At 40.0% G+C, this 15,559-nt stretch overlaps 1 protein-coding gene across 1 annotated transcript in view; it reads right to left on the bottom strand.

Annotated features, from left to right (window-relative positions):
• Nucleotides 1-14,468, bottom strand: part of cd276 (CD276 molecule) — a 71,938-nt gene extending 57,470 nt beyond the window's left edge. The window contains exons 1-2 of the mRNA XM_085451009.1: nt 14,220-14,468; nt 9,195-9,290 (exon numbers count right to left, since the gene is read on the bottom strand). Of these exons, the coding sequence (XP_085307135.1) occupies nt 9,195-9,240 (46 nt within the window). The 5' untranslated portion in view covers nt 9,241-9,290; nt 14,220-14,468. The remainder of the gene's footprint in view (nt 1-9,194; nt 9,291-14,219) is intronic.
• Nucleotides 14,469-15,559: the final 1,091 nt, after the last annotated feature.

The following is a 15,559-nucleotide window of genomic DNA, read 5'->3' as shown; positions in this document are numbered from 1 at the left end:
AGAGATATCGGATTGCCCTCTAAAAAAATCATTTGAAATATAATGGTAGCAATGCATGTAAAACATATACAAAAGCACAAAATTGTTGTTTTGTTATGGGGGGTTTTATTCACCTGTGCCTACATAATCTTTGGTTTATAAAGCTGTATGCACTAAATGAAATCAACTCATATAGCATAAAGACAACATCCCCAAGAGAATGCAACTTTACACTAGCATGCTGTACCTTTTTGGAACACTGCTGCACAACAAACATCATCTTCTGTACAACAGTTGACTTTTTGATATATTTCCACAGAGGTCTGCTACCGACACGGAAAAAAAAAACCACGCTTACTGAGCAGAGACAAGCATAAGCAGGAGAAGATAAAGAGTGCAGTGCTTGTGGTCTTCCATGAGGAAGCTGCCCTGCACATTGTCTCCAGGCTATTCATGTCTTCTCAGAGGGTAAGTGAGGATCTCACCTCTCCCTTCTCTCTCTCTCGATAAAGAGATGCTCAGAAGCCATAGAGGGCAGGCTGGGAGATGTCAGGCTGTGGGGATTTACACACTGCACTTTGTGTTTATGGGTCTCAGCTCTGTTTGAGTGCCTGCGAGACAGAGACGGGCACTTTCACAGCCGACATGAAATAAACTCATTACAGCCTTTGCGAGCACTGGCAACGGGCCCCGCTTAGCAGCAAGGCACAGGGCTGGCTAGAAAAGGCTGCAAGTGATCTTAACACTGCTCTCCACTCTACTTTCAAGACTACCCACTACCTTGTCACTATCAACACCTCCTTCCATCCTGCTTTCCTGAGACATGCAAGGTATGGGTGCTACTGGGGTTTCTTCTACCCAGAGTTTTTCATATAGTGAACAGCATGCTCACTAGGCACATGAGATGAGCTTGGAGGCTGACTGTGAGACTGAGAGACAGTGTGATATGCAAGAAGACAGCAAAGGTGAATCTGAACTGTTATACTGGGGCTGCTCACAGGGTAAAGCACAAGTCTGTTGGTAAATAAAACCCACAGATGCCTCGCATCAAACTGACAGATACCGACAGGTGAGTGTGCATGTGTTCACCCACATGCATTTACAGATGCAGTATGTGTTCGCGTTGGATTACCGAGCTGTGACTGTAGGCCTTCAACAGTCAATCTAGTTATTACGATAGGCTTTCATTTCGACAAGTCTGATGTGCACACCTCAATTACTGTGTTATGTGCTGGATTTACAGTTAAACAAAATCAGTCGCTGAGTTTGTGTAATTTTCAACAAATTATTTTTAACCTTGATGTACTTACGTACTTCTGTATATGTAACTGTACAAACAACATCTGGATTAAATGATTAACGTTAGAAATAACCAGATATATGAAGATTAAATAAGAAGAAACAAGAAAGAGCCTCTTAACCAAGTATACTTAAACGGTGGAATGAGTAACTAGTATTGGAAAGCCATGTTTCCAGGGCACTGATATAGTAATAGAGTCTGCTGTGACATTAGTGAAACCAGAAAATACTCCTTACTCCTTGTATAGAGTGAATAAAAAAAACTGACTATGTACAATTTATACTACCAGCTTTAAATATCATGAAAGAAGGGAAAGTATAGTGCCATTGAGCTTGAGTTAGCTTTATACTTGTGGCAGCTTTGTACTCTGGCAAGCTGTCCAGCCCAAACAGCAGACAAAAAGTTGTATTAGAGACAATTTGCAATATTTAAAGTAAAACGCTCAAAACCAAATATATTAAAAAAACAAAAAACAAAACAAAACTGGAAAGATGTCCTGTCATCACTTTCCTCCTGTCACTCACTCACATGCTTCACATGCGTCATGCAATTTACTCATTTCAACATCAACTTTTTTTTATCCCACAGCTCCAAAAGTGAGTCAACAAAGGGATAAAATGTACAAGCACATTCAGCTGCAAACAAGACCATGCACATACACTATTACAGCAAGAGAGAAAAGGATAAGACAGACTTCCAAATGAGCTTGGACATGTGTGTGGGACAAGGACAGTTTAAAAAGGTGCAAAAATGAGAAGAATATCCTGTTGCAGACAAGCATGCACCAATACAGAATACAACCAGGGAGAAGGAAGAAGAGGCAAGTTAGGTAGTGGTTACTGGTCTAAAGCGAAGCATCCATTAGTTTTCTGCTGCTAGATCATAGTACTGCAGAATTAAGATAAAAACCAAGCCTTTTCCAACAAACAGAGGTAAACAAAAATTTAAGTAGAGCAAGAGTGCAAGGGACAAGCTACTACCATATGTTCTTTCTGGAACATACTGAAGTACAGATGAAGACCTGGACAATAACACTCTTATCTTGCATTGTTGTTGATTGTTATTACCTGCTGTGAATCACTTCACAACTGTAATCTAACTGACATGAAATCTCTTTACAACTAGATTTCAAATCTACAAATGGAAGAATTTTTGATAATTAAATAAACTAATATATTAGTGAAAACTTGAGAAAAGTTTCCAATAGCAACAATACACTATGTCTCAAAGGCTGCATTCACTCTTTTGATCAGCTTTAAGTATTCTTTGGGGTGTTTTAGCTTTTATTATGAGCAGAAAGCTTAGAAAGAAAACAGAGGAAAGACACAGAAAATGGCTCTTGGCAGATTCAAACCCAGGCATCTGCAACAGCCTTACGGCATATGAGCCACCTGCTCAGCCTCCACGCCACCTAGCTTTAATCTCTAGCCTTCTCAGAGTCATCATGTTCCAGTGGTCCTAAGTAGGGATGGGTATCGTTTAGGTTTTATCCGATACCGGTGCCAAACCGGTACTTTTGAAACGGTGCCGGTGCTTAAACGGTGCTCAAACCGGTGCTTAAAGAATGGAGAACACAAAATTGGTCCAAAAACCTCTCATGTTCAGCTGTTTTTTTTGTAAAAAGATAACAATGTTAGCCTTTTCTGCAGCTAGAGGGCATATATGGTATCACTCTTGTCTGGAAGCAGTGCTTAAACAATGGAAAAAACACCAACTTTGTCTAAAAACCTCTCATGTTTAGCTGTTTTCCACTTTTTCTTTGGTCATTTTAGCCTTTTTGGCCAGGGTGAAGGGAGCATCTGCCATCAAACAAGAAGACAGCCGCATGTAACTACGACAGTGTTTGCTAGTTCACCTTGCATGCATTAATGTAATAACGTGGTTAACCTACTCAACGTAAATTACACACGAACAACATTAAGCTACTCACGCAGAGAAGAACGGCTGCTGCTGCCTTCATCATTTCTGCTACACTGGCAGGGCTAGGGGCCAGGACTCTCCTCTTCGGGTTTTTGGGGGATGTTGCTAACTCCGGGTCCGATAACAGGCAACCCACCTGGAGTGGATGTGCTCGGTGTGAGGTCTCGCAGCAAGCTATCAAATACGGCGCATTTTTCGGCTTTTAAAAAAAACGCTATGCGTCGCCAGGTGTTTCATCGGATTTGAGGTGTTACCTCCTTTGACAGTATCACAGTATCAGCTTAAAGCACTTGTTGCAGGCTGCTGAGTTTGCATATTTTGCTATGAAGTACAGCCTGACTTTTGACTGCTTCGCCTTGGGCATTTTTAATCTGTAGCTCTGCTCTAAAAGAACGAAACGTACCTGGGCCCGCCTACTATCCTCGGAAACGTAAAATGATTGGCTAGAATTCAAAGTGTATGACATCTCAGGAAAATAAAGCACCGAAATAAAGCACCGAAATGTGCGCTGCTTTTCGGTCTGGTTACTACCGTTTATGTCAGAACGATACCGGTACCCATCCCTAGTCATGAGTTTAATCAAACTGTTGATCGTTGCAAAATCTGATCCCTTCTGGAAAAAAAAATGCTTGGAAAAACAAACTGTGCTGATGCCAAAAAGGGTCAGTTCTGCATGGATGTTACTACAAGATTTAAAAAATAAAAAGATGGTTATGCCATTCCTGCTGTCTTTCAAAGAGCTGAAAGGTTTTGCACAAACAGTATTGTGCAGTAGGAGTAAGTGCTGTACAAATGTGTATATTGCAGTAGATCACTACTATGCTTTGTTGGAAAAGGGAAAGGCTACATAAAGTGTTAGTATTGATGAAATGTATCAGTGTTATCTCTATGAATGCAATTTTAAACAAAATCCAGGTCCATAAACACAATCCTACTGACATATACACATATAGAGACAGAGACACAACTTCATGCAGAAACAGACACCCAAAGGCCAGACAGCACATTGATATTCCACACCTGTATGACTGCTGACAGCTCCACAGCATCACACTGTCAGAGGATTTGGACATGAGGTACCCTGACACTACAATGGAGACACTGTTACAAAGTTGCTCTGGAGCAGAGAGGTTCCATCAGCCACAGACACAAACACACACATGTATACACAGTGCTACATCACTACCCGGGCCCCTTCCAATGTCCTTGACACACACACACACAGACACACACACACACACAGACACACACACACACACACACACACACACGTCATTATTCAAATCAGGAGTTTCTGCAGTAATCTACAAAGATACCTCCAGTCTTTATCATCAATGTCCACTACAAAAAAATATATTTTTAACACTCAGTTCAATAATCATTTTTTAGCACTACAAAAAAGTGTCTTTGCTCCAATTAGAGTTAATTTCATTCCATTCTGTCCCACTTCATAAAGCTAATAATGGCATCAATTCACTAACAGGGAATGGAGCTATTTGCACAATGAGTGTTTAACACAGTAAGTGCATGTTTAAAAGGTACAGCCCTGCTGAAACATGATACAACAAGTGCTAATATGATTTAATACATAAGGAACATCAAGCACAAGCACTGGAGGGGAAATTGCTGGGGCAATATTGACACAGCAAAGCAAACCGGTACGTAAGGTGCAATACTAACAGACTGCACCGACAGTGGGTTTTGGTTGGGCAGGGAGAGACGCAGGAGAAAAATGCTTTTACAATAGTGCCCCCCTCTGTTGATGAATGTAACTGTAGCTCAGCACATTTCTATTCTACACATTACGCTCTACCTGAACATCAAAGGATTTTGCTCAAAGGATCTGCAAGCCCTTTCATACCGATTACTCTTATGATATTACCAATCCCTGTATAAGTCTGAGGGGAACACTAGCTTTTGATTTCATGGTGTCAGAGCAGATGTGCATGTCCATAACACTCCTATTTGAAAAAAAAAATGCATTTGGAAAACATTAACTGAGTGATGGGAGCATGTGCATAGTAAGTATGATATGGATAGAAATCACTGAGGACCGAGAGCTTATTCTCAAAAAATATCATAAATCACAACAGGAATTATCATTGCTCTATTTTCCTTTTTCTCATTCATCTCTTACTTGTTCTCTACCTGTGTTTTTTCTGCCTTTGTTTCTTCATAGAAGTATGTCATCTCATATCCCGTCAATAACTCGTTAACGGATTTCGGCAGTCAGATGGTGTTGGCTAAAGAACAGTGGGCAGATAAAGGCAAGCCTCTGGCTTACAAGCTGGAGGGACAGAGAGCCTTTGATGAACAGGAGACAGAAAAACTAGTGAAGAGATGGTGTACATGAGAGCGCCTGAAGGTAGCAGTAGGGTCATGGGGTCAGATATTAGTAAAGTGAACATGATTTCTAATATTTAAAGCCTAACAAAAATAAGTGCTGCAGTTTGTTTCCAATTACAAAAGGTGAAAAACGAATTCATTTACTTGTTAATGCTCCACTAGGTCACAAATTGTTAGTAAGAACTGTTATTTGATGATGAATCTAGAGCTGATAATTTCTCATACTCTTCAAATGTTTTAGTAACGCCAACAGTGGCTGAAGAAGCTGAAAATTAATCCAAAGTAGGGGAAGGCTATAATTTCAAATATTTGTCACTACGAGGTATCTGAAAGGGATTCAAATGTCACGCAGTTAGGCAAGAAACTGAAACTCAAAATTGGCTCCTACGACAAAATAATTGCAATGAGACCTCAAAATGTACTATGAAGTAGATTTTGCTGTAGTAATGTGCAACATCTACCAAAGAAGGGGTACTGAAGAAGTTTCTTGTACATATCTCACAATTGTGGTTGGGTTTTTTCAGACCAAAAAATTTAACTAAACAATGCAGATCACGCATGCAAATTCAGTTTGATAGGTGTTTGTTGTTGGAGTTGAACATGAAACAACCCGACACATCACGACAAAAGACAGAGGCAGAGTTTTATCCCCACAGCACCTGACGTCACCACCGCCGTGTGTCAGACGCAACACCAGGCAAGCAGGGGTCTCCCTCTGTCAGCTGCTGGGATGCTTTCGCAGCAAGCCAGTAGTAGCTGTGACACTTCCCAAGCACAGATCAGCATCCGTTCAACACATTCATCAAAGCCTACTAGACACACAGCAGGCCCACATATGGCTTCAGGCCTCTCTTCCCCTCCAGAACTGCAATCTCGGCATATTACCTGTATCAATTTTTTAACGATCCACAAGCCAGCATTTTTAAGACTTGTTGAAATAATCATGAGGTGCTTGTTGGGTAATGCACTCTATTTCAATAAGTGCACTGTAAGAAAAGAAGAGCTGGGAAACAGTGAGACAGAGGCAAGCCAACAGAGACTCGTCATTATGTATGCACTGCAGCGAAACCAATCTTTGTTGAGCCTGTCCTCGATTGTTTTTAAAAGGATACTTTACTGGACACAATCAAATTAGCAAAAACATCACTGATACAGGGTAATAACCCTAAATTGAATTTGTGCACAGGCTAAAGTGTCCCCTCTCTGCAGAATCAATTGCTGTGAAGAGAAAAGGAGGGAAGGAAGAGGGTATTCATAGTTAGCAGACCTTTAAAAAGTACACTAGAGATGAAGGCATGAGCGGGCTATTTTCACGCTCTGGGGCCCTGCCATAATCTGTGCCTGGCGACTACTTTACTAGATGCAATCTATCCAATTATGCTAGTTAATTTGAATTACCTTACAGTTGCCATCACTGAGAGTAAAAATCGTGTCTGGTTTTCAATTCTACATTTGCATGGATGCGATTCTCTTTCATTGTTTGGTTTCTAAGAGCTGCCCACAGCGAGCTCTGGCAGCCTAGTGACTGTGCTAACTGAACACAGAGTATGACAACAACAAGCAATTAGCTAGACAGCCCCCTGTTAGCTCTGCAACAGGCTGACACTGCTGTGTGCTGCAAGCCAAGACTGTTACTGTACTCAGCTAACTGTTGTGGCTCAGGCATTACTGTACACAGATCTGCAATTTATTTTGCATTTTGCAGACACCTGTAACCACAATACGTTATAATGAGTGTGTTAAAAAAAATTAAGTAACACTTAAGGTCAGGGGTCAAAGCCAATTCTGAGCAGGGTGGCAATCTTTTCTCTCTCCTGCTTCCTAAATAGAGAAAAACAACATCCACCTACAGACAAGGCTCATCCTAGCTCTGGAGGCAACAGCTGTGCAGTGCTGTATGAGTAACATCAGGGAGAGATTTTACTGAGAATAATCCATCATCTGACTCCTGAGTCAGGATACAGCTGGGAGCTACAGAGACAAAGTTACTATGCTGGGATGACAGTGCTGTCATATGCCTTATTTCTTTTTCTTTTTTTTTACCCCAAAACATACCATTCTCACAAAGTGTTTTGGCAAAGCCCACAAAGTAAAATCACATCTGCTGATATGGGAACTTGCAGGAATTATCAAGAAATGACATGGTTGAGTACAACAAAGATTACAGCAAGTAATCCCAGCGAGGGAGTTAGAGACCTCGGAGACCCTGGATCATATCAGCACAGCCGTCCACACATATAAATAGATGCTCAGTTAAATGCACAAGTCTGTAGGTTTCTGTGTGTGCCAGCAGAAGCTCTCTAAAGCTACAGGAAGTGGTGATAATAATAGTTTAAATAATGTCCACAAAATATGAGACTTTTGTAATATGATACGCTGTTACATAGGCAGACTGTAGTATCAAACTAGACTCCAACTAATTCACTTAGTGCTCCAGTTAGCAGAAAGTGAATCATTGTGTGAGCTACAATATAGCCCATTACCCGTGAGTTAAAGAGCTCCATCAGTCCCTGACACCTCCTCCTCTTCCCTCCCACTGAGGGAAGCGAGTTAGGCAGTGGATGCTATACAGCCAGTAATGAGCAGGCCGCAGGCCCATTTGTGCTGGGAGAGAATGGGTCCCTAATGAACCACTGAAGACACTTAGGTCCACTGAGTCAAAATTGTAATGTGCCACTGATGGCCGATAGGAGGTTGTGTCAGCTCAACCGGAGAGCAGAAAAGGCAAAAAAAGCTCTTTAAATGATGGCATTTTGGACGATAAAAGTTCTTTGTGAACTTTGAGGATTTGCGAACTGATTTTGTCCTTCTTCTTCAGGCTATATATTAATATAGAAGAATGGTACTCAATATGAGATTTAAATTTACATGGCATCAGCCACACACCAACTGAGAAAGGGCTGATGTTGAAATATATGCACTGTTGATACTTCTTTCGGCATATGCCATTCCCTTCTTTTATTTACTGTCATGAGATGCCATCACGTCAGCCCAGGCTATTTGTTTCTTTTTTATGATGACAAGTTTTCTTTGAGCGTCATTTCTACTGAAGTGAAACTTTTGAGTATGCGAGTCATGCATCCTCAGTTGCAACATCAACCACCAGCACCCTGCTTCCCGGTGTTATAAATATAATACGATGACTTCCTCATCACCCTTCTTGAGTCAAGGCAGGAAAACTCAACTTCTAGCATTTTTCACAGCGCACCTTACTTATGCCCAGAGCTCTCGCCACTCCTCACATGCTTGGAAAAGGTCAAAGCTGTTCTCTTTTACAAGCTGAATTATAAAGAAAATACAAAACACCCTCATATGATGAAGTTGTAACCCTTTAAAACTAAACTCAAAAGAATTACTTTGAAAAATATCCCTTTTCTCCTTTAGCCAGACATCTGTTTAAATAGGAATTTGCTCTCTGACAACTCATTTCAGTTGATGTGGGTTTAAACAGGGACAGTTTATAACTTTTAAACTATTGGCACATTATTTTTTGGGAGTAGCCTCATTTGAACGGTTGTTTTTTCCCAGTGAAGCTTTTGAAGGCAAAAGACTAATAGGCCCTGCAGGGTGTATTGTTTAACAAGCGATGACATTTCCCACCGCAGCCGCTCAAATCTAATAGCAGGGCAGAGGGAGCAGCAACACCCACCCATCGCTTGGACAGCCAGCACTGCGGACAGCAGGAGGGACAGCATGGTCTTTCAGGATGGATTCAAAGTGCAGGTCAACTTCTTCAGACACAGCGCTGCGGAGGAAAAAACACAGACATATGAGGAGCCCCGAGATTTTTATAACAAGGACACAATAGTATAGCAACATAAGGTGATGAGCTGATTGGAGGATTACTGAAACCAGACGGGTTGCCTTATACTAATGTGTCTTGGCGTTCTTTAACTTGTTCTCCCAAGTGGAGAGAATTTGAGATGAGAAGACAATATGTGCTATATGAAAATCTCAAATTAATTTTGTCATTTACAAACTTTACTGACAAACCAAGTTACACGTGAAGGTGACTAAGACAGTCCTTTCTCTGGCCTGCTGAAAGCTTCTTTCTTTTCAGAGCGAGTAAAGCTGTGATGACAAATGGGGACTTTCAAAGTTGACAGGAAGCAGCCAAATCATTTTCTCCACTCCCCAGAGGGAAACACTTTGTGAGGACTAAGTACAGCCAGACAAAACTATCTCCTCCTTGTCTACCTCCACTCTCCTATGCATGAAATATTTATAAGATACTTATCTCAGCTAGATTGGTAAAGGTCATTATTTGTATCTGTATTTGCTGAGACAAAGCCCTGATTTTGCATCTTGGATAAAACTGAAGACTATTGTTTTTTCCCCAAAGAAAGAAAGTCACTGTGATACAACCACAGAATATGAACTAGTGGTGTAAAACAGTGTAAAAAACACACAAGTTAGAAAGCACCACTTTGTTACATTTTTTGTTACATTTTGCAACTATTGTACACACAATCTCTAGGTAATGCTTTCTTGAGATAAACAATATTGATGAACAATATTTTGGCTATTAAAGCAGAAAGGAAACTGGTATTTTGTGGATTATAATACTACATGCGTGAGTAATTCTCACATTGTTAACAATGTTAATAACAAAAAACGGTCAATTATTTAAAAAATATAACTTAATTGGACAAGGAAAACTGAACTTTTCATATATGTTTGTGGTCAGAAGTTGACATGTGCTTATCATGGGCATGAATATAAGGGTTATTTGGGGCTTTTAATGATTTTGTTGAACCAATTCTTTTTCCAGAGTGAAATGATTGCACAGCATGCATCTTTAATTACTTAAAAAAATGTATGCCCATGATAAGTATACGTAAACTTCTAACCACAACTGTACATTCTGTAGATAACTCCCATTGCTTCGAGTTAAAAACATCTAGGTAGAAGGAGCAAAAGTCATAAAAGGCTTCTGTAGGTGAAACTGTGGAAGGATCCTTAACGGTTGCCTGCAGCTGCTTTCGTCTCCCATGGTCTCTCATTTGGTCTGGTTTTGGAGGCGTACGACCACAGCATCAGTTGTTGACCTCAGCTTTCCATCTCTTTCTCTCTGGCTATCGTGTAGCTCTCCTGAGCAATGCGAATCTGCCTTTTGTTGCCCCTTTCTGCACCCGCTGACATCCCAGTAGAGACTGTGGGCTGGCAGGGGCCAAATGACTCTGTTTCCTGCAGTATCCCTCGCTTTTTTCATTAAAAGTTCACTCCAAAGTTTTTAAAGATCGAATAAATCACTTGTAAAAAGACACCCTTTAAAGTTAACGTTGGTGTATTTAAATAATCTAGATAATTACTGACCAATATAATCACTGCTTTTGCCACATCCGGGTAGTCCTACCTCGATGCAACTTCTTTGAAAACACAGAAAATTAGCTCAGGGCTTTGTTTTTTTCTTTTATACCACATGAATGAGGATTATCCAGGATTTATAGCAATCACTGAGTGTGATTCACTGCTTTGATGAAAACCCTGAAAATCCAGGTATGACTGTAAGCTGGGCAACGCCCTACCACTCACCACAAGTGATAAAAGTTTCTGGTGGATCATATAAATCTACAAGTTCTGGAAATTTTGCGTTATGTTTTGCATGTGCAAACACATTTCAAAATGGGAAAACAGCTGATGGATCAAATGTTTTGTTTTAGTGCTATGAATCATTTCATCATGTAGCTCCACCTCATGGCTTAGCCAAAGCTTTTTCCATGAGTTTCCATTTATGGCTTCAGCAGAGAGGATGTGGGCCGGAGTGCCGTTTCATCGCATTTTCCACAACAGCTCTGCTCTCCACTCCAGACTTTCTGTATCACAATGTGAATTTTTCTAACCTTAGAGACACTGAATTCTTCACAGCAGCGAGACTCAACAATGAGAATAAATATTCATTGAATAAAAGAGCAGATGTGTATTGTAGCCAGCATTTTTCCAGCTTTACCTAAATATATTCCTAATGGTAGCATGAACTGTAGTCTGCCAACACACCAAACCACAGTCTGACTCAGTCTGTGCAGCCCAGACATCAGTAAGCCATCAAACAGATTTTACTGAATGAGTCACATTGCTGACCCCTTACCAGCTTTTGTTTCTTTCCTTTTTCAATTTAAGATTTCGTTAACTAAACTTGCATGTCACAAACTTTATATAAGAATACAATAAAGCTTAACTGTAGGAAGTTGCAGTTGAATATTATCCATTACCATCTTACATCAATATATAAAAAGTACTGCCAGCTTTTTATTCAGGTTTTGACATTTAAATTATTTTCATGGTATTATAATAGTTAATTGACAGCACTGTCATAAGACCATATAAATGAAAAAAAGAAAGGGGTTCAAAAGCTTGCTTGACAGCAAAAAAAAAGCTCAAATTTCTCTTAGTGATTAGTTGTAAGCTTTTGAGTCATAATTGCCCTTTTATATCATTTTGACACTATATGTTAAGGACTATTAAAGTTCTTATTGAGGTCAGGGGAAAGGGAAATGATTCTTGAGATGTCACAGAACATTAAGATGAACAATTTTGCCCTGCTCATTGTACACAGCAAAATCTCCAGTGTTAATTTAACACTGGAGATTTTGCTGTGTACCATCACTCTATTCTTTCAAGTAATCTCAGTTATAGTGGTCCTCTTTCTTTACTACTACACTCTTGAATCCAAGATATTAAATCTTGACTCACCTTTCTGACTGAAATGTCTGATTGGCATAAAGCATCGTTACCAAGCTCCTCAAATCATCTGGACCATCATTCACCTTAATCACAATACTGACATTTTTTTAACCTTAAAGACAAAAACAGAGCCCCTGAAATTTATATAGAGGCATAACTAGATTTTACCTGAGTCCTCTTAGGAATGACTGGATTCCTTTAGTCAAATCATTTACAGCATTACCTAATAAAAGTATAATATAACATATAATTCGCTCATCAAACTGAAAAGCATATCTTAAACTTTAAAAAAGGGCTTATGGCTAAGGAGCTGTATAAAAGTTTGACTTTTACTACTGAATGCCGAATTTAGTTTTCACTACAGCGCCACCTTGAGTCTCATACTAGTGTTCAACATGTAATTTAGTGACGGCTATGAGGCAGGGGTATACATCTGTATGAATCGATATTTGGCTCTTGGTAATCTGCAAAGTTTAGAGAAACTTTTATCTTATGGCATTCTTGATATATGCTGCATGTGGATTGGCATGGGGAAGCAAAACAAGAACTAAAAGAAGGTAGCGCACCTGTAAAAAAGACTAAATAAGCTCATCCCCTAGCCAGCTCTTTGCTTTTTTTTCAGTGATCAGTTTTCAGAGAGAAATATCCTGAATGATAAATTCTACATCCTCCTGCTTCCCACGGGTAGATCTACCTGCCTGCTAAGCGCAGCTGCACAATCAAGTGACAATTGCAGGATGACGGCAGGCAACATCCTCTTTGTACCATTCCTGTGGCTTCCAACCTTCTAAGCTTGTTTTCTTTAAAGAGCAAATATGCCGACTTCAGAATCAGAATCAGAATACTTTATTGATCCCTGGGGGAAATTATTTTATTGCAACCTCACTTTCCTGACTGTCATCCTGCTGTGACATCCAAGAAGTTCACTCTAGAGAAAAACTTATCCTTCAAGTTTTGCATTAAGAAGCAAAGATTAGGAGAAAGCCTTGTCTTTCTATGGTAGAAATATGAAGCCCCAATCTGTCTTAGAGTACAGATTGGTGACCAATGTAATCTAGGATAACCTGGTTTGCCACTTTATGCGTGCAAGCATTTTTATCCCCCGCATATTGAGATTTGATTTGTCTGATTTGGTTCTAGTTTACAAAAGTAAACACATACAAGTCTCATAAAAATCACATAAGAGATCTGTACTGAAGCAGAACAGCGGCTGAAACAGCAGTTAACAGTTATAACAGTTAATGGAGGAAATATTTGAGTGTAAAGAGACCTCGCACAAAAAAACTTTAGCCTTTATTTAAATTTATAACAGGGGTGTTAAACTGTATTCAAAGTAAATAAAGTATATGTGTTCTTAATATTCAAACCTTTAGCCTGCATAGCTTGTTTGTGTGATTTTAGGTTAGATATATCAAATTATCAGTCTGGTAGGACTTTTTAGTACTACCAGGGTACTATTTACCCCACATGTAGTTTGTTTGAATCTAGTAACGGTAATATAACACGGGCCTCCATCGCCACAGCTCAATCAAAAACACAAAGAAAGAAAATATGAGGAAACTGGAGGAAGATATTGCAGTAGTAAGCAGCTTCTTTATGAATGTTACTTTATTTGGAACTACCGTTAAATGCAATGCTCACTTTCTATCAAACGAGGGCGCAGTCCGTTTAATTCATAAATATGAGCTTTTTAGCTCCATTTTTGATAGAGTACACGGTCTAGCTTAGTAGGCCCACGACTTGTTTAAAAGGTAAGCTACAAACATCTGTACCAGACGTGTCTCTAGACCCGGTGAACAGAGCAGACTAAGCCTGTTTAAGTCAGCCATAGCGCCTCCCCGGTCCGACTTCGTGGAGTTTCCCTTCTCCCCAGCTGTTGCTCGTCTTTTAAAATAACCTAAGTTTCCCGTTAGCTTTTTCACTATGATACAAACAAAACATGCCGGTTAGCTGGTGCTTTTGCCCCCAAACACTATGTATAAATGCTTACCATGACAAGAGGGAGAAACTTGAAAACCACCAACCCTCCAGCGGAGGCGACTCTTTTCTCTGTTCAGCGCTGGCGGTGTGATTTTCCAGAGCAGTTCATTCCTCTTAGAGCAAAGCACGGCTATAACACTTTGTTTTGACGCTGGATAAAACTAGAGGGCGTTTTTCCTGAGTGTTTGGGTATGTTCCATTGATTTGGGACGGGGAGCTCTTCACAGAAACCACTCCTTGCTGCTTCGTCCAGCAGTGATGTCATGCTGACCCCCATCCCCCAGTTAACCATTTAGTGTCGTACCTTTTTTCCGTGAACTCATCGACTTTTCTTGCCACGTTACAGTATTTCAGGATAAATACATGGTTTGACTGAGTACTTCCAAGTCCAAGTGTGTGCAGATCGTATGGTCCTAAAAGGTATGGTGGCCCTAATGTGGTAAAATGTACATTTTTTTAATTAATAGGTTAATAAATAAATAAAATAAAAACACACACACACACAAATAACGAAAGAATGAATTGTATTGTGCTTGGCAAATTTTTGTTTTCACCCGGGGATAACACAAATTATTGTAAATCATTTTTGGATGCTTGCAATTTGGTTGCAATTTCAAAACAACGCCACTGAAAAAAGCCCCCCACACACTGGCACCATCCATGTGCCGCCTAAACAGGAAATTATGGTTCAGCAGTGCTAGTGCACTGGACATCTGTGGCAGTCTGTGAAGAGCTACAAACAGTGTCTGTTGTCAGATAGGGGTTGTGTCAAAAGTATGATACTCTTGCTTGTGCTGTTCTTGGTCCATCAGCCAGCCACAGAGACAAAAACGAAATAAAAATAATGGAAACTGTCCACTGCAGCCACTGTCTGCAATATTCATACAATGTTCAATTATTTGTAATATCTTTGATGGGCTTTTTGTGCTTCTTCCATTCTTGGTGGATTCTGCTGTTTTCTTCTTTTTCTTTTCCCTGTTCTGGTCAGCATTCGACCTATACACAGCACTACCCACATCCAGCAATCTGCAGTTCAGATTGTGGAGGACTGCACTGGAGCACTTTTAGGTTGATTGAAAACCCTTCTCCATAGCCAAATACATGGAAATGGACACAATCATGGTGCCATAAATTAAGCATTATTTGGCACACTTTTTTTCCCCACATGCAGTCATCGACTTTTCTTTCCACATACAGCATTGCTGTATTTCATAAAACACAACATTCAGAACAAAACAACACAATAACAGAGGGGTGTGCTACAAAGTGATATTAATGGCTTGGCAAATTAATTTCACTTTGATCTGCTGACAAACTAAAGTTATGGGCTATGGGATGGTAAAAATGTAT

Source organism: Copadichromis virginalis, linkage group LG1 (assembly GCF_057382275.1).
Source record: "Copadichromis virginalis isolate Kocher_CV1m ecotype Utaka linkage group LG1, C_Virginalis_male_GT1.1, whole genome shotgun sequence".
NCBI classification, from domain to species: Eukaryota; Metazoa; Chordata; class Actinopteri; order Cichliformes; family Cichlidae; genus Copadichromis; species Copadichromis virginalis.
The sequence above is the reverse complement of the archived record's forward strand: the minus strand, read 5'-3'. Positions and strand labels throughout refer to the sequence as shown.